Below are 19,301 nucleotides of genomic sequence, written 5' to 3'. Positions count from 1 at the left end.
GGGTACCTTGAGACAAGACTCTCCATATGGCTGCCCAAACACCTGCTACTGTGGTCTCCAGGACTGGAAGGGGTCCAAGCTTTTAGGTCAGCTGATCTTCATTCCAGACCCTTCCTCCCCAGCCTCCATTATTAGGCTGTCCCAACCCACAGTAGGTCCGGGGAAGCAGGAGATGGAACATGGAGGAGGCCTATGAGGCAGACAAAAGCAGCCCTCACCTACTAGGTTCATACCGAGGCTCAGCAGAGAAGGTTTAAAGAGGACCCCTAAAGTGACTGGCTCAGTTTGGTATTACCCACACCCCAAGTCCTATCCCCTCCCCACTCCTCTACCCCAATGGAAACAAGCAGGAGCCTGGTGAGGGGCATATCATCATTTTAATGATGTAGATCTTTGGTGTCTCCCTCATTAGCAGTAGACTATCCCCTCTCCTCCCACCACAATAATTCTATGATGAGTGACAAACAGAACAGAAATCACATTTTCATACTAAAAACAAAATGATCAGAGCCTTGATTTCTCCACTATAAACTACACGTACAGTTCAGGGATCCACATGCAACACCTCAAATCACAGACTGAGACCTCACACTCTGACCCAGAATCCCCTCCCCACCAGCTGTGGGCTGACTTGGGCTTAGGCTCAGGTAATACTGACACTCGCAGGTGCTGCTCTGAAGGCACCCGCCCTTCAGCACTCTGGAGGGAGGGAAAGAGGGAGGAACTTGGTGAATAAGCTGGGGGTGGGCCAGCCTACAACCCCCACTCCTGAGTACCAGCCCACTGTGCATTGACCCTATCCTGTGTCAGGCAAGCAGACACCCCAGAGGTGTCCTCACTTGTAAATGTAGGAAGTCCTCTGGGAGCTAGGCCCAACCCCTGTGTCTCTGCGGGCTAAGACAATGGAGAGAGGCTAGAGTTCTGGAAGTCTTGGAGATGGAGGTGGTTCCAGTGGGCCGGGCTGCTCCTCTGTTCCTAGACTCCTGGCAACTCTGCCCACTCAGTAAGTGGGCAGGGTGGACTGTCCCACTGCTCTGTCCAGGATGGTGTGGCCTAAATCTGGAAGACTGTTCATGCTTCTGGGGATCCTGTCCAGGGCTGTGTCCCCTGAGCCCGTGATCCTAGGAGAAAGGGGGGTTCATGGCAAAGACACCCACTTGCTCCTTTATTCACACCAGGCCCAGCAGTGTAGCCCTCTTGGACTTCAGATCCTGGAAGGCTCTAGTACCCCCAGGTATGCCTTGCCCCTTGGACCACCTTGCCCACTGATTCCATGCCCTGCTCTCTTGCTCCTCCTGCTCCCTGATGCAGCCAGCAGCTCTTCCATGTGTACAGTTCCCAGGCAGGTGTGAGATCCAGCTTTTGCTCAGTGGCTCGAGGGGAGGCGCCAGTGTACATCTTCATCTCTACCGGTTCCGTGGCTCCCCACTAGGGCCTGCAGTTTCCCCTCTGCTGCTGCCACCACCCTCAGAAAGGTGACTGCTATTGGTCATGTCGCAGTGCAGGGTTGGTCCCTCAGTGATGGGAATTGGGACAGGAATGGGAAGAGGGGAGGAAGAGGGTGGGGCTGGTTGGGGTGGCTCCCACCCAGAAGTACCAGGTTGGTCCCAGGAAACTGTCCGGGAGCTTAGGCCTTGCTCTGCCAGTTGTCCAGGTTCTGAGAGGAGTCCCCGGGAGGTGGAGGGCTGGGGCGAGGAGGTGCGAGCGGCACCGGACTCTGTGCCTGTCTGGGAGCTGCGGTGAATGCGGTGGCTGACGATAATGTTGTTGCCAAAGCCACCCATGGAGGCCATGGTGGTGCTCTGCTCTCGCTGCACCACTGCAGTCATGCCGCCCTCAGCCATCAGCCTCTGGATCCGGCTGAGGGCATCTTCCCCGCTGGCACCATACTCGGAACCCTCGCCTAGAAGGTACAAAAGAGGAAAGAGGGGATTAGCTGCTGATCTGAATATGAGTCAGGTAGGAGGTGCCACTAGTCCTTGGGGTGGGGTGGGGGGGGATCCTGGGTGAAAAGGCAGTGAGTGGCCCATTATGAAAGCCTTTTTTTTTTTTGTTTTTTGTTTTTTGAGGTAGGGTCTCACTCTAGCCCAGGCTATCCTGGAATTCACTATGTAGTTTCAGGGTGGCCTTGAACTCACAGCGATCCTCCTACCTCTGCCTCCCAAGTGCTGGGATTAAAGGTGTATGCCACTGTGTCCGGTTCAAGTCATTGTTCTTGCTTCTGCTTTATTGGTGGGGAAACTGGGGTCTAATATAGTATGAAGGCTATCCAGTTGTTATAAGGCAGAGCTGGACCCAAGGCAAGTACTTAGGTTTAATTCGTTTTTGGGGTGTGTGGGAGGGGGGAGGCATACGAGTCAGGGTCTCATTCTAGCCCAGACTGACCTGGAACTCACAGAGATCCTCCTACCTGTGTGTCCTGAGTGCTGGGATTAAAAGTGTACAACCCCCCTCCCCCCAGGAGATTTAATTCTTTCAGCCTCAGAGACAAGGTACTCTGAAAGAAGGGTGGGAAAGGGGGAGGGCGACAGCTTGTTTTGTCCACTCTCTCCCTGTGTGGGGTTTACTTACCTGGGCTGGGACTGGGGCGAACATGTACCCTGCAGGGTGTGGCCTAAGGCAAACAGTCTGCTTGGCTGCTTTATTGCAACATAGTCTGCCTTAAGCTTTGCTGTTCATGTTGAAGCCTAGGAAGGACCTGGGCCTAACTGTTCTGTAGAAGTACTGTCTCACCTTCTCTTCTCCCTTTGCCCTCCAGGCTTCACAAGTTATTCCCTAGTAACTGTTTTCCCAAAATGAGATTGCACATACACTAGGCACTCACACTCAGGGTTGTGGCAAGAGGTCCACCCGGAGTCTTCCTAGCATCCACTAAGCTGACAGGAACAGCTGCAGTGAACTACTGATTTATTTCACTGAGTGATCTACTGGCCAGTTTGGGATTTTTCAGATTACTAAAAGAAACTCTGTGTGTGCATGCATGTGTGTGTGCCATGGTATGCATATGGAGGTGAGCAAGCAACCCTGAGTGCTAGTCCTCACCTTCCACCTTGTTAGAGGCAGGATTCATTCATTCCTTCCTTCCTTCCCTCCCTTTCTTTCTTTCTTTTTTCCCCCTCCTTTCTTTCTTTCTAAATATTTTATTTGAGAGGTAAGAGAGACAGAGAAAGAAAGAATGGACGTAGCCAGGCGTGGTGGTGCACGCCTTTAATCCCAGCACTTGGGAGGCTGAGGTAGGAGGATTGCCATGAGTATAAGACCACCCTGAGACTCCATAGTGAATTCCAGGTCAGCCTAGGCTAGAGTGAAACCCTACCTCAAAAAGCCAAAAGAAAAAAAAAAAAGGAAGGATGAAGGACAGACGGACATGCCATGGCCTCTAGCCACTGCAAACAAACTCCAGATGTACGTGCCACCTTGTGCATCTGGCTTAGACGTCCCAGGCAAGTACCTTACCCATTAAGCCATCTCTTCAGGTCTCTTGTTCACTGCTGTGAATGAATACCAGGCTAGCTGGTCCACATGCATCCAGAATTCTCTTGTCTTTGCCTCCCATATGGCCATAGGAGGGCTAGGATTACAGATATTTGCTACTTTGTCCATCAGTTTTTCATGTGGAATCTGTGGATCCAAACTCATGTACTCATGTTTGTGGGTATGTTAACCTACTGAGTCATCTCCCCAGCCCCAACTGCTGTTTTCTGTTTCTTTCTTTTTTTTTTTGGTTTTTCGAGGTAGGGTCTCGATCTAGCCCAGGCTGACCTGGAATTCACTATATAGTCTCAGGCTGGCTTCAAATTCAGTGATCCTCCTACTTTGGCTTCCACAGAGTGCTGGGATTAAAGATGTGCACCGCTGGCACCACACCTGGCACTAAATGTTTTTTGCCAGTGGCCTTTTCTCTGCTTGCCTCATCAAACTCAGATTTCACAGCTTAGTTGTGTCTAAGGCTCTCTCAGCTCTCTCTCCCTTCTCTTGGCGGCTGGCAGCCCCATGCCCACGGTTCTTCTTGCACATCATCATCTGTTTTCCTCAGCACTAAGCAATGGGGCTTCCTCCTGGGTTTTAGCTTATGGTCAGCTAGCTTTACTTATGCACCCCAGGAAACTCTACCCTGTACTCCAAAAGTAGCTGCCCTCACCCACTTCCTGCCAAAGAAGCTCAGCTCCAGATGCTCAGGCAGAAGAAAGAAATCCGGAAGGGCTCTAAACCTGTCCCAGAGGCCAAGGCATCAAAGAGTGGGGCAGAGCAAGAGGAAAGGACCCTGGTGCCCACATCTAAACTGTGAGTTGCCCTAGGAGACTTACCTGTGTCCCTGGTAACCCCTGCTGTTTTCCAAGAACTCTGAGGCCCTCTTTTGCCCATCTGGGAGGTATAGAAGCCTGGCTTGAGCCCATCATGCTGGGTCTTTGCCATCTAAACTCCCAGCTCTTCATGTGGTTGTTTCCGGGATTAAGTTTATAACATGCTCACAGCCCAGCAGCCCCGAGAATCTTCAAAGTCCTTTTAATAGCTGAAGGCCCTCTAACCAAGCCCTCATCACTTTCCTGACCACACCCAAGGTCTTCCCATCTGCATGTACTTAAAGTCTTTTTTGTTTTTCTTGTTGGTTTTTTCCAGGTAGAGGCTCACTCTAACTCAAACGGACCTGGAATTCACTATGTAGTCTCAGGGTGACCTTGAACCCTTGGGCGATCCTCCTATCTCTGCCTCCCAAGTACTGGGATTAAAGGCATGTACCACCATGCCCTGTGGCTTTTAAAAAAATAATTATTGAGCTGGAGAGATGGCTTGGCAGTTAAGTGCTTGCCTGTGAAGCCTAAGGACCCCGGTTCAAGGTTCGATTGTCCAGGACCCACACTAGCCATATGCACAAGGGAGCGCACGCGGCTGTAGTTTGTTTGCAGTGGCCAGAGGCCCTGGCATGCCCATTCTGTCTCTCTATCTATCTGCCTCTTTCTCTCTCTCTGTCCGTAGCTTTCAAATAAATAAAAATAAACAAAAAATTTAAAAAAATAATTATTTATTTGAGAGAAAGAGGCAGATACAAAGAGGGGGGAGACAGAGAGCGAGAAAGAGAGCATGCCAAGGCCTTCAGCTGCTGGGAATGAACTCCAGACACATTTGTCACCTTGTGCATCTGGCTTATGTGGGTTCTGGGGAATGGAACCTGGGTCTTTAGGCTTCACGGGTAAACACCTTAATTGCTAAGCCATCTCTCCAGCTCTCCCCCCACCCAACAGTCTTTATAAAGCTGACCCAGCCCCACTCCCTGCCTGTGCATGTCAGGGAGTACTATACAAACTGTCTGCCCTTCTCTCGCCTATCCCTTCGATCTCAAGTTGATCCAGGTTCAAACGCCAGTGCAAATGCCGTCTCTTTAACCCAACTGGAAGAGGCAGGAGCTCTCAGAGCCCTGCACTGCTCCATACCTCTCCCTGGAGAGGTCGCTGATGGCTGCAGCATTTCTCTTCTTGGCTATAGCTTGCTGAAGGTCTTGAGCCTTTAAGCTCTGGTTATCTTTGGGTACAGTGTGTGACAAATGCACGCATACAGTATGCTTTTGTCAAATACATGTATGGATGAAAGAAAATGAGCTTCCTGCTGCATACAGGGGCTCTAGATTCAATGTGACCTTGAAAACAGGTCACTTCCTGCTTTAGAAGAAACATTTATATGTCTACTCTTTTGGTCTTGCTCTTTGAGGGACGAGAATAATGACTTTATTTCTGAATGTGATTCCCTTTCTAAAACCTTTGGAGCCATAATGCCTAATACAATAACAAATGCACAATACATGCTGAGAAATAATGGGTAGGAGACTCAGACTGTGTGTGTGATTGACTCCTGGGGTTGGGTGTGGACAGCTTCAGTACAGGTCCTGGAGCTGTGCTTCTCTTTTGGAATGCTAATCTGAGGCTAAGGGCCTCTGGAGGCAGCTGGCATATTTTCCAAGACAATAAAATACTGAAGCCTGAGCTGGGTGTGATGACACACACCTTTGATCCCAGAACTCTTAAGGCAGAGGTAGGAGGAATGCTATAAGTTCAAGACCAACCTGGGATGACAGAGTGAGCAGCAGGTCAGCTTTGGCTAGAGTGAGACCATACCTCAAACTAAAAAAAAAAAAAAAAAACACAACCAGAGGCCCAAGGGAAATTGATCCAGGCACAGTGGTGACCACAGATGGTAATTGTTGGGCCTTGAGAGGCCCGGATGTGAGGTCTGGTGGAACTTCCTGAGCCTAGCTAAAGTTTGGCGACCTGTCTCTGGCCTGCTACTTTTGCGTAGGAAGTTAGAGTTCTCGTGCACACGCTTAGAACCAATCATCTTAAAAGTAGCCGAATGCTATTGGCCCTCACACCTCACTCTGTCCTGAAATCCCCACCCTCATTCTCAATGCTATATAAGCACCTGCCTGTTACAATAAAGCGAGTTCCTGCTTTGACAAGACTCCCGGCTCAGTGTGTTCCTGGCTGTCGACACCCACCCTCCTCCTCAACCCCTTGGGAGGAACCAGCGGGCCTGGTCCTTCCTCAGTACTACCTGCCAGGGGAGCCCGACAGTTAATAACTCTGCTATCTCTTTCACTATAGCAAAAGTATTTATTCCAGCTCCTCAGTTTTCACACGTGCTCTTCCTTGGCCTTGGCCCCAACTGTGGCTGCTGGTCTAAGTGCCATCTAAACCATAAAAGAAAGAGGTCCAAGCCTGAGAGGCAGAGCCATGGAGCTTTCCCAATAGTGTGGAGAGCCAAGCTCAAGGGCAAAGCCTCCCTCTACATTCATTCATTCCACACACTCCCTGAATGCCAAATGAATGCCAGGTGCCTACTGTACTCATATTGAGAGCAGCAATGATTCTGGTCAGGCAAGGTTTCCCTCCTTTCTGAGCTGCCTCTGCCCAGCAGAGTAGGGCAACTAACTGCAGAGTCAAGCCCCATGTAGAAAGCTCTTCCTGAAAAATCCTGGAAAGCTGAATGGATTTCAGTCTTTTTTTTTTTTTGAGTTGGCAGGGGGAGGAGGGGAAGAATGGGTGAGGATTGAACCAGGGCCTTCTTTCACTGGCTTAGTAGTTAAGGCGCTTGCCTGAAAAGTCTAAGGACCCAGGTTCAACTCCCCAGAAGCCACATAGGCCAGATGCACAAGGTGGAGCATGCATCTGGAGTTCATTTGGAGTGGTTAGAGACCCAGGGTCTAGATTGTTTATAGAATTTTTTTTTTCCATAAACAAGTGTTTAGAGAAAAAGAAAACGAGAAGTGGCCTGGTAACTCCTTGGTGTTGTTGGGCGAGTACTAAGGAAGGGGTAGTGATTACTACAAGTGGAGCTGGTCTCTACACTAACAATCCAGGTCCCTGTGGAGTATGTGTACAGCCAAGCACAGGAGGGCTAAGTTCCTCAACCAGGACTTTCCTATGCATGTTCCTGCAGACACGGCTGCCAACTTAGCCAACACAAGGAGAAGAGGCAAGAACTGGTGTGAAAGGCCATGGCAGGGGCTAGCAGGCCCAAGGAGTACACTGATATCTGGTCTTCCTTGCGAGGAATCTGGCATCAAAGCCATGGGATAAGCATTTGACACAAGACTCCTGGCCCCAGAGACACTCAATCCTCATCCTCTTCGTCCCTACCAACCCCTATGTCTCTCCCTTCAGATAGCAGCATCTGAAAGGGACTACTATCCATCAAAGAGCTTGGAGTCCAGACCTCTCAGGGAAGTTTACAGAACCATGGACAGAAACAACAAGCAGTACTCACCTACTCTGCCAAGGTTCCTACTGCAGCTGCCTGTTGGGCATGCTGACCAGAGCCTCTACTATCACTTGCTCCACTTTAAAGGAGGCAGGGTAAGAAATGAGGCTATAGCCTCTCAAGACTGGGAAAGACAGTTCCTCTCCTACCCACCCTCAGCCTCCATACTTCAAACAGGAAGAAGGAACTTATAATTAACTTCAGGCCAGAAACAGCATGACAAAATTCTATGGGTGGTGAGACCGCATGGGAAATGCTTCTCAGCAGCAAGTCCTGCTTGCAGAGCCTCCCATTCCCTCTTTTAGACAGAGGCCTCCTTCCATCACCTCCCCACTCAGGCAGCCTCAGTTCTCAACATGTTGCAGACAGGCCATGAGCACACACCTGCTTGTGGCCCTCCATGTACATGCCATGTTTTGGAACTTGGATGCCATGCATGTGCTAGAATGCCCTTCCCAGCCTACTCTGCCTAACTCCTATTCAGCTCGAGGACTCAGCTCAGGACCAGATCCTTCCTAAGCCTTCCCTGATCCCATGGGTGAGGCCTGGCTCATAATCCTCTCAGGATCCTCACCATATTGAAGTTATCAGCTGCTTAGGGTTCTGAAGCCCTTGCTAAACGGTGAGCTTCAAGGGGAAGGACGGAAGCTCTCTTGGAATCCTTCCCTTGTGAGTAACCTCCATGCTGCCAGCTTCATCAGGGCCTCCCAGAGGCTAGCTACCATGTGCCTCAGATATAGGAGATGGGCTGTGCTGCAGACCAAAAAGGAATTTGACTGAAAATTTTCAGTTCATAGCAAGGTGAGGGACAGTGCTCTGTGGAAGACTGAAGTAGAGAAAGCCACTTCCCAGGGGCAACATAGGCAATTTTGTTACTCTACCTGAGGCACATCAAGGCTTCTCCTCCCATGGTCTCTCAAGCAAATAGCACAACCAGGGCTAGAAAAAGTCTGTTTGGATGCTGCCTTATTTGGAGCTAAAGCAGCAAGGGGGCTGGGGGCAGGAGGTAAGGAAAGTGAGAACAGCCTGTTTAACACAACTACTGATGGGCTCAAAGTGGCTAGAGTCCTACTGCTGGGAAGTGCTAATTGGTTATTATAAGTGTGAGGCCAGCAGAGAGCCAGGACAGGGCTGAGGCTGGCAGAACCTTACCTGAAATAGGTGGGAGAAAAGGCTGGTTGTGTGCCTGGCTGCAGCTGAAAACAGCAGCAGACCACGGGTGCAACAAGAGAATGCAGGACCTCAATCTGCCACACAGGCTAAGAGGAGACAAGCCACCATGGCTGGCCCTGGCAGCCAGAAGCCTGGACACACTGCTGGGCTCTGGAAGGAGTGCTTGAAATCGAGTTTTGCTTTGTGTGCACACTCTTTGATAAGCCAACCTGAGTCCTTCTGGTTTCACAAGAGGGAGGTCAGGGTACTTCCTTGAAAGCAGGGGAGTAAAGTTGCCAGAGCAGTGGAGTGGACTAGAGACTGAAAAATGATGTTCCTATTTTGCCTCAGGAGGCTTCTACTGCCACCAAGTGGCCATTACCTAGTCAGGATCATGGCCCCTTCTGTCCTGAGTGGCAAGCATGTGCCCTACCTGTCTAGGCAGATGGCCTGGGAGCCTCAGGCTATCTCTTCCAAGAGAGGGCTGATGGTATTCCTAGCTACCTGCTCCCAATCACACGCCCTCCTCTAGCAATGCAGGGCTCCTACCTTCACCAGGACCAGATGCTGCTGTCCCTGTCTCCTCTTCCTCCCTCTCAGTCTGTGTTTCAGCATTCTGCAGTTGAAGGGCCAGAGTCTGCGTGCCCTGAGATGTCACAGAGGTGGTGGGGTTCCGAGGCTGCAGCCCAATTGCGTTCATCAAGCCCATGTCTCTGTCTGTCCTCCATGTAGCTCTGCTGGTTCTAAGAGAGAAAGGCAGACTGAAGTCAAATGGGATTTGGGAGAGCAACCTTCTCAGGGCTCTGGGGTTCCAAGCCAACAGCAGTCCTGCAGGCTTGAGAACCCTGTCCAGCCGCCTCCTGATGGCAGCTATGATCCTCCCAGGGCCTGCTGAAAACAGAGCATTTCAGGTTAGGAGCTCAGCTGCCCACAAGCAAGGTCCAGGCCCAAGATTAATGACCTTTGGGTATTAGGTATTTCTCACAGATCTTTAAGACTGCTGGAAAAGGAGGCAAAGGAACTCCTCAAACTTTTTTTTTTTTTTTTTTTTTTTTTTGAGGTAGGATCTCACTCTAGCCTAGACTAACCTGGAATTCACTATGTAGTCTCAGGCTGGCTTTGAACTCATAGTGATCCTCCTACCTCTGCCTCCTGAGTGCTGGGATTAAAGGAGTACGCCACCATACCCAGCCCTTCCCAGTCTATGAGACTGTCACCAACACTCATTTCTAGATACTTCTAGAAATGTTCCTCTAGCTGTGCCCTGGAATCTGCAACAGAAAGTAGAGACTGCCTTGGGTGAACCACTGACTCAGCACTTTGTTTTGATGTCTCAGTTTTCATTAATGAAGTGAAAAGAAAGATCAGTACCAAGCCCCTGCTCTCTCAATAGCTTCTGGAGAGGTTTGGTCTCTGTAGCCATCACATTAGAGGCCATCCTACTCCATGGGCCACAGAGAAAAATGGGACAGCATTTTTCTTCAATGCCCAGTCTTCTCACCCCAGGTTTGCCAAGATGTGGGCCAGGGCTGTTTGAAAACAAGACCATAAGAGCAATGGTTTTGGGTGTGTGTGTGATTGCTCTTGCCACACCACACATGTGGAGGTTAGTGGACAACCTAGAGGTATTGGTATTTGCCACTGCAAATGCAAGACCAGCTGGTCCATGAGTTTGGGATTCTCCTGATTCCACCACCCACTGCCATAGGTGCACTGGGATTACAGAGTACACCACTGCACAGCTTTACATGGGTGCTAGAAATCTGGTCGTCAGGCTCATAGACAAGCATCTTTAACCATTAGACAATCTCCCAAGTCCCTTGTTTTGACTAAGCAGATCAATTGGGAGCTGCTCTGGTTAAGGAAAGAGCCAGGGCCATCAAATGCAAGAGGAAGGCCAAACTTCCAGCTAGCCACTGCCCTCTGACTTCAGCTTACCCAGGCCGCTCGCTGCTCCTGCTGTTGGAGTGGACAGTGAAGACTGTTTCGTTAAGCTGGTCCCAGTAGTACTCAACCCCAGAGTTTAAGGCCCTAAAAATCAGTTGGGAAGGGTAGAGAACATAAGATGGGAGATGTTAGAGAGATAGTTAAGAACTGACAAAGTACTGGGCTTTGGAGTGGTGTGGCCTAGTAAGCCCATCCTGTCCCTCTCTCCTGGACAAGTCTGAGACCAGGACCTCATGAGGGTGCTCAGTGTTGGAACATCTGACCTCTCAAATGTCCCAAATCCTTGCAATGGTGCTATAGCCCTTCCTGTCCATAGGCAAAGCCCAGTCAGCTTCTCTGTGGGGCCAAGAGACAGCTAAAAAATAGCAATGCCAGACATAGGCAGCAGGTTCGGAGTGTTCTTCAGAAATGGAGAAAGGAGCTGACAGCAAATGAGAGGCTGAAGCAAGGATCACTGGAGAGACACGTGCCATGGATAGCTGCCAAAATGCTTCTAAGTATTCAGAAACAGGCTCACATCCCCAAGCCTTTTCTACTTCCAGGGGTTCATTAGGAAGAACAGAATCACCTCAATAGTCTTATCTGGCTGGAGGTGGAATAGTCCACGCCATTGTCTTTTCTGGAACAGGTTGTGAGACAGAAAGTGTGAAAGGTGTTCAGACTTCAGGCAGACCCTTTAGATAATTCTATCTGCTGATTTCTTAGGCTTCCAACTTCTCTCTCTACTGGGATATTGGGCAATTTCTCCCTATGCCATAGAGAAGCAGTGGCCAAGGCCACTAATTTTTATACACTGACTTGACATCTCAGATAGCAGTCCCTGCCAACAGAATCCCCAAATACAGAACTGATGCTGAGCATATAGTGGTCGTAAGAGTGCTTGCCTAAAATGCCCAAGACCCTACAGTCCATCTCCAGCAGTGCAAGCACAAGACTGCCTTACTATAAAAATTATTTTATTTTTAATTTTTTTGTTTATTTGTATTTATTTGAGAGTGACAGGCATAGAGAGAAAGAGGCAGAGAGAGAGAGAGAGAGAGAGAGAGAAAGAGAGAGAGAGAATATGGACGCACCAGGGCCTCCAGCCACTGCAAACAAACCCCATATGTGTGTGCCCCCTTGTGCATCTGGCTAATGTGGGTCCTGGGGAATTGAGCCTCAAACCGGGGTCCTTAGGCTTCACAGGCAAGAGCTTAACTACTAAGCTATCTCTCCAGCCCTAAAAATTATTTTATTTTAAATTAAAGAGAAAGAGGCAGATATAGGGGGAGCAGGGAGAAAATGGGCATGCTAGGGCCTCCAGCCACTGCAAATGAACTCCAGAAGCCTGTGCCACCTTGGGCATCTGGCTTCTGTGAGTCCTGGGGAAATCAAACCTAGGTCCTTTGGCTTTCCCAGTAAGTTCCTTAACAACTAAGCCATCTCAGCAGCCTGCCCTTTTGTTGTTGTTGTTGTTTGAGGTAGGGTCTCATTCTAGCTCAGACTAACCTGGACTTCACTACGTGGCCTCAGGGTGGCCTTGAACTCTCAATGATCCTCCTGCCTCTGCCTCCCAAGTGCTGGGATTAAAGGTGTGTGCCACCACACCATGCCAGACTGCCTTATTTTTAAAGATCCTTTCCCAGCCGTGTGTGGTGGCAAACACCTATAATCCTGGAACTTGGGAAGTGGAGACAGTAAGACAGTAGGATAAAGGAGTTCAAGGACAGACTGACTACATGTAACTGTGTTTCAAAAAACCAAAATGGAGTTTGGGGTAGCTCAGTGGCTAAGGTACTTGCCTGTGAAGCCTAAAGACCAGAGTTCGATTCCCCAAGTACCCATGTAAAGCCAGATGCACATGGTGGCACATTTGCCTGGAGTTCATAGAGGCCCTGGCATGCCCATTCTCTCTCTCTCTCAAATAAATAATATTTAGGGCTGAAGAGATGGCTTAGCAGTTAAGGTGTTTGCCTGTAAGGCCAAAGGACCCAGGTTCGATTCTCCAGGTCCCATGTAAGCCAGATGCATATGGTGGGCATATGCATCTGGAGTTCATTTGCAGTGGCTAGTGGCCCTCTAGTGTGCCCATTCTCTGTCATAAATAAATAAACAAAATATATTCTTGTGATGCAAGCATGAGGACCAGAGTCTGGATCCTTAGCTCCTATGTAATGCCTGGTGTGGTATGGAGGCCCACATATATAATCCCAGTGCTAGGGAGGTAGAGAAAGGGATCCTTGAGGCAAGGTGGCTGGCTAGACTAGCTGAATTGGTGAGCTCTGGGTTCAAGTGAGAGACCCTGTCTTAGGAAAGATACTGAAGAGAAGTTGAGGAAGACACCAGACACAAGACTGTGTTTGTGTGTAGTGTATATGACTGTATGCGCCCACATGCGTACACTCACATATACTACACACAAACAAAATAGTAAAATGAAGTGAAATCAAGATCCCTCACTGATGAGGTTTTGCCTTACATCAGTCAGCATGATTAAGAGTAGGGTGGTAGCTGTGAAGTGTGGGAATAGGAAGCAGGAAGAGTTTTTTAAGCTCACCAATTACATATCTGATACCCATGTACAGATCCTAAAAGATAACCATAACTTTCACTTTGTTCCTTAACAAGATGCCACATTCTTTTTTTTTTTTTAGGTAGGGTCTCATTCTAGCCCAGGCTGACCTGGAACTCATTATGTAGTCTTAGGGTGGCCTCGAACTCATGGCAATCCTCTTACTTCTGCCTTCCAAATGCTGGGATTAAAGGTGTGCATCACCACACCTGGCTGGAAATGCCACATTTTTGAAGAGCTTCACCAGAAGTGTGCTCTTCCAAATTCCTATGTTGCAGCCCTAGCCACCAGTATAAATGTATCTGGAGACAGGGTTGTTAGAAGGCAAAGATGGTTAACTGAGGCCATCAGGGTGGGCCTTAACCTGATAGAGCCATGCTCTTTTAAAAAATGGGAGAGATGAAAAAGAAAAAGAAATGGGGCTGGAGAGATGGCTTAGTGGTTAAAGGCACTTGCCTGCAAAGTTTAAGGAACCAGATTTAAATTCCCCAGAACACAGATAAGCCAGATGGCACATTGAGGCACATGCGTCTAGAGTTTGCTTGGGCAGTGGCTAGAGGCCCAGGTGTGCCCATATTCATATCCCCTACCCCAGTAATATACTATAAAAAAAAAGATGGGGGAGAAGACTCTCTCTAGAAAACTACCTCTGATGACACCTTGATCTTTGTCTTTAAGAACTATCAGGAAATAAATGTCTACTGTCTAAGCTAGTAGTCTGTGAGCTTTGTTAGGTAGCCTGAGCAGATTATGACAAATTCCAGCAAGTCAGCTTTTAACCAGTGGTCTGGGTTGCCCTCCTTTAACAATACAACATCCTTGGGGAGCAACAATGAATATCAGGGTATTATAAGGGTCATCCAGAAGAAGATAGGTTGCAGTACTATGAGGGGTTTCTTTCCTAACCCCTGGGGTAAGTTAGCACAGGGCCAATAAGGCACGATGAGAGGACATCGGTAGGAGCTTGGGCTGCCCTGGGCAACAGCCATGTGGCAGGGCTGGGAGGCCCCAGATATAGTTGTACAGGGACCCATCATTCTGGGTAGAGGCTGAATGAGGGGATACTGGCTTCTTTTCCTGCTTTGTCCTACTCCCTCTCAGCTTCTGCCACAGGGCCAAACTGTGGACTACAGACTCCCTGTGATCTTTAGGTTGCCCTTTAAAAACTCGTCTCTGTCCACCAAACAGATGTTTTTGTGGAGTCCAGAAACCACTGGACACAAGGGTCAGTGAAGGCTACCTTGCATTAGAAGAGGCAATGACCAGAAGTCAACTGCTGGGCCCTCCAGAAACAGTCATCACTGCACTTTTCGGTGAGCAAATCCTGGTTGCATTTGGCACTATGTTAAGCCAGCTGCCAAGAAGCCTCTGATTTACAAACTTGTCAAAATTTATTGACAGGTTGCAATACCATGTGGGCCCTGCCAAATCCCTCCTCTGTTATTCCTGCTACCCAGGGCTGGTTAGTGACAACAAACTGTTCACACTAAATCAACAACAAACTATTGATGGCAGGATCAGGAACCTTCTTCCTATTGCAGAAAGGAAGCCCTAGGGTTTTTACCAGGACTGTCAACATGATGCTCATGGCCAAAGGCTCTTCATACATTTCATTCAGGCAGCATACACCATTAGCTGAGAGCTGGGGACTGGGCTTACTGAAGAAGTGCCAAACAAAGCAGGGGTCTAAGCTATGTATAGTGGCACATGCCTCCAGTGCTAGTTCTTGGGAGGCTGAGGGAGGAAGATCTAGAGTTTGGGCCTAGTGTAGCATGGTGGTTTGATGCAGGTGTTCCCCATAAATTTAGGTGTTCTGAATGGTAGGTCCCCAGCTAATGGCAATTTGGAATTAAAGCCTCCTGGAGACAGAGTATTGTTGGGGGTGAGCTTATGGGTATTATAGCCAGCTTCCTGCTGCTGTTGTCTACCTGATGTTGATGAGGAGGTGATGTCCACCCTCTGCTCATGCCATCTGTGATGGTTTGATTCAGATGTCCCCCATAAACTTAGGTGTTCTGAATGCTAGGCTCCCAGCTGATGGAGATTTGGGAATTAATGCTTCCTGGAGGGAATATATTGTTGGGGCCAGGCTTATGGGTGTTATAGCCAGCTTCCCCATGCCAGTGTTTGGCACACTCTTGTTTCCGTTGTCCACTTATGTGGGCCGGAGGTGATGTCCACACTCTGCTCATGCCATCATTGTCCCTGCCATTGTGGAGCTTCCCATTGAGGCTGTAAGCCAAAATAAACCTCTTTTTGTCATAAGCTGCTCTTGGTTGGGTGATTTTCTACCAGCAATGCGAACCTGACTACAACAGTAAAGTGGTAGCAAGGAGTGGGATTGCTGCTAGATGCCTGACTTGTGTGGCTTTGGCCTTTTGGAGCTGATTTTCAAGAGGAATGTGGAAGGATTTGAAACCTTGACCTAAGAGTTGCCTTGCAATGCTGTAAGTACAGCTATTCTGATCAGAGTTGAAAGGCCTGAATGCAGTAAGAACTATGGACTGTGAGGTCTGGCTTACAAGGGTGAGAAAGAGCTTTGCTTGGACTGGGCTTGCAGTTTGTGTGGGAGGCTTACTGTTATGTCCATGTCCTAAAAGTTGTGCAGGGTTGCTTTGCGTAGAAATGAACTGGTGTGAGCAGAGGGATATGGCACAGAAAGAAAAATCTTTGGGTGAACTGTTGCCCATTCAGCTGCAACTGAGAGATTACAACCTTTGAGACTGGGCAAATACAACCTTTGCACTGGGGCAATATGAAGAATGTAGACTCTTTTGAAGGGGCCTGAGTGCTCAAGGAGGGTCTTGTTCTTCAAAGTCTGCTTTATTCCCCCCTGGATTAACAAATTGGTATCCTACCTGGTATTATGGAGCATAAGAAGTGCTGGAAAGAGGGTCATTGAGTTTGCAATATGATCTTGTGTTTTGGAAATGGCCAAGGGCAGTGTGAGGCAGGTTTGCTGAATGCCTGCATGGAGACCTCATGGGGCCATGAGCATGAACCGTGGATTGCAGTGGAGACCCAGTGGAGATGCCGGGACCATGAGATGGCTGCCAAGGAGAGCTGCAGGACAGATGAAGTTTTCTAGGACTGTGAGTAGCCTAGCTGGATGGATGGCATTGGATGCCAGAGAATTGTTGCTAGTTAGAATTATTGGAGACTTGGGAGATTTGTCACTGGCTAGAGTTGTTGGACTTGGAGTTACAGTTTGATGTTTGCCCTGATTGTTTTAAATCTTGTATTGGTTTAATATTTCTTTGCTATGCCCAGTGCCATCTTTTGCAGTGTATTTATTCTGTGCCATTATGGGTTTTGGAAGGGAATTTTTTGGTTATTATGGCTCAGTTAAAAGATCTTGGACTATGGGGATGTTTGAACATCATTGGGGTTGATAAAAACTATGGGGACTTTTAAAGTTGGACTGAATGCATTGTATTTTATATAATGTATGGATATCAGTTTATGGGGGCCAGGGGTAGAATGTGGTGGTTTGATTCAGGTGTCCCCCATAAACTTAGATCTTCTGAATGCTAGGTTCCCAGCTGATGGAGATTTGGGAATTAACGCTTCCTAGAAGGAGTGTATTGTTGGGGGCAGGCTTATGGGTATTACAGCCAGTTTCCCCATGCACACTCTCTTGTTTCTGTTGGCCAGGGGGTGATGTCCACCCTCTGCTCATGCCATCATTGTCCCTGCCATCATGGAGCTTCCCCTCGAGCCTTTAAGCCAAAATAAACCTCTTTTCCCACAAGCTGCTCCTGGTTGGGTGATTTCTACCAGCAATGTGAACCTGATTGCAACAACGTTTCCCCCTGCCATCATGGAGCTTCCCCTTGAGTTTTTAAGTCAAAATAAACCTTTTTTTTTCTTTCCACAAGCTGCTCTTGGTCAGGTGATTTCTGCCAGCAATGCGAACCTGACTCCAACACCTATGTTGTTACAAAGTGAGTTCTGGGCTTTGACTGCTTATAAGCAGGTCTAACTCTAACCCTGATTTGTTCTACATCCGTGACTGGAAGTTTGGTAACAGCAGGTCCTTCAAGTTGATTTCAATTCTGGGCACTATTCTAAGGAACAAAGTTAAAGCCACCTTCTCTGGCGACTAAACTTATTTTATTATTATTTATTTATTTATTAGAGACAGGGGGGAGAGAGAGAGAGAGAGAGAGAAAATAGGTGTGCCAGGGCCTCTAGCCATTGCAAACGAACTCTAGACACATGCGCCACCATGTGCATCTGTCTTATGTGCTACCTGGAGAATCAAGCCAGGGTCTTTAGGCTTCACAGGAAAGTGTTTTAACTGTTAAGCCATCTCTCCAGCCTGAAAGTTATTTACATGTCACTGATTTCTATCTTTAAGCTAAAGAATGATCCCAACCATCTCTTTCCTTCTTGGGTCTTGGTAAGGACGAATGAATCACTATGTGTTCTAGGTTCTTCCCAGGAACTAGACAAACACACAAGAGATGAAGATTAGAAGGGCAACAAAAGGCAGCTTTTCAAATGAGCTTCCACTTAGCACCTGGCTTCCTTCAGCAACATCTGTAGGATGCACTTGTGGGTCTGGCTCAAGTATCCCCTCTCTTCTGGACCATCATGGGCTCCTTTAGTACATGGAAAGGCCAACCTGGCTTCCTTGGTGGTCCCAATGCTCTCCCCACACAAACCTGTGCCTCTGAACTTTGTAAATTCTGGGTACTATTTTACTTGACTGTTTTGTTCATCTTCAGACAGGGTCCATGCAGCTGAGGATAATCTTGAATTCCTGATCCTCCTACCTCTACCTCCTGAGTGTTGAGATTATAGGTGTGTGTCACCATATCCATCTGGACTATTCCCTTTAAGAAAATTCTCCTTCATCTGTTGGTCTCAGAGCTGTCTCTGTGGAAAGAATTGTTTCCAGAAAGACTAGCATTTACTTGCACTATCTCTGTGGTGAGGGAGAGGGCTGGCACCTCGCTCTCCTGGCTAGTCTGAGGGATGCCATCTTCTTGACAGTCCTGGCTCCCCTTTTCTCTTCTTTTTCGGTTTTTCAGGGTAGGGTCTCGCTCTAGTCCAGGCTGACCTGGAATTCACTATGTAGTATCTGGATGGCCTCAAATTCACAGTGATCTACCTACCTCTGCCTCCCAAGTGCTGGGATTAAAGGCATGTGCCACCACTCCTGGCTCTCTGGCTCCCCTTTTCATTCAGACATGTGCCTTCGCCCTCCTCAGGCAATGCCATTTAACAATAATCACTGTTCACACTGATAGTTTCCTCTGCAGGGAAGAGCTAGGCCTTTATTTATCAGGTGCCAGATGCCACATACTCAGCTTACTCTTCTGCCAAGAGTCTCTCCATTTTGCCTTCTGAAAGGACTCTGAGATGCAGTGGTCTTCCAGTTATGCCTCTATGACCTTCATTTACAAGGTGGACCCATTAAACTAGAAGTGAGCAAGCACTCCCTCATATCAATCTGGTCCTTCACACCCATTGCAGAGATCAATTGGGGTGTGGGTGGCTGGGCTCATGGTCAGCCTGAGGCAAGGCAACAGTTTGGGAGGAGTGTGGGTGAGGAAGCAAAGCTAGGAGACAGGAGCCTCACTGCTAGGAAGGGGGGATGACTGGGCTATCAGTCAGTGTGATGTGACAGCTTGGTATAAGGATTCAAGGGACAGTTGTTCGTCTTCTCACTTGTCCTAAGAGTTCTACCCTAGGGTAAGATGGAGTGTTCTCTAAAGCCTTTGTCTACTGTCAAGTGAGTCTTTATAGCCAACAAGAGATATCCAAGAAGCTCATTCCCACTCTTTGTGCTTGGCAAGAGTGCTGAGACAAAGACAATGAAAGAGAATCAAGAACAGCATTGACAGCACAAAACACAGGGCAGCTGGTGGCGCCTGGACAAAGGCAGACAACC

General features: G+C 48.4%; 1 protein-coding gene across 7 annotated transcripts in view; it reads right to left on the bottom strand.

Annotated features, from left to right (window-relative positions):
• Positions 1–358: 358 nt before the first annotated feature.
• Ambra1 (autophagy and beclin 1 regulator 1) overlaps positions 359–19,301 on the bottom strand; it is a 281,415-nt gene continuing 262,472 nt past the window's right edge. For 6 of the 7 annotated variants that reach the window (XM_004657205.3, XM_004657206.2, XM_004657208.2 and 3 more), the window contains 3 exons: positions 10,843–10,935; positions 9,454–9,647; positions 359–1,903 (listed from right to left, as the gene is read on the bottom strand). In XM_004657205.3, the coding sequence (XP_004657262.1) occupies positions 1,407–1,903; positions 9,454–9,647; positions 10,843–10,935 (784 nt within the window). In that variant the 3' untranslated portion in view covers positions 359–1,406. The remainder of the gene's footprint in view (positions 1,904–9,453; positions 9,648–10,842; positions 10,936–19,301) is intronic. The other variant, XM_045153306.1, reaches the window with a different exon arrangement.

The sequence above is a fragment of the Jaculus jaculus genome, chromosome 1, assembly GCF_020740685.1.
Source record: "Jaculus jaculus isolate mJacJac1 chromosome 1, mJacJac1.mat.Y.cur, whole genome shotgun sequence".
Taxonomy (NCBI): Eukaryota; Metazoa; Chordata; class Mammalia; order Rodentia; family Dipodidae; genus Jaculus; species Jaculus jaculus.
This window is presented reverse-complemented; position numbering and strand designations above follow the sequence as displayed.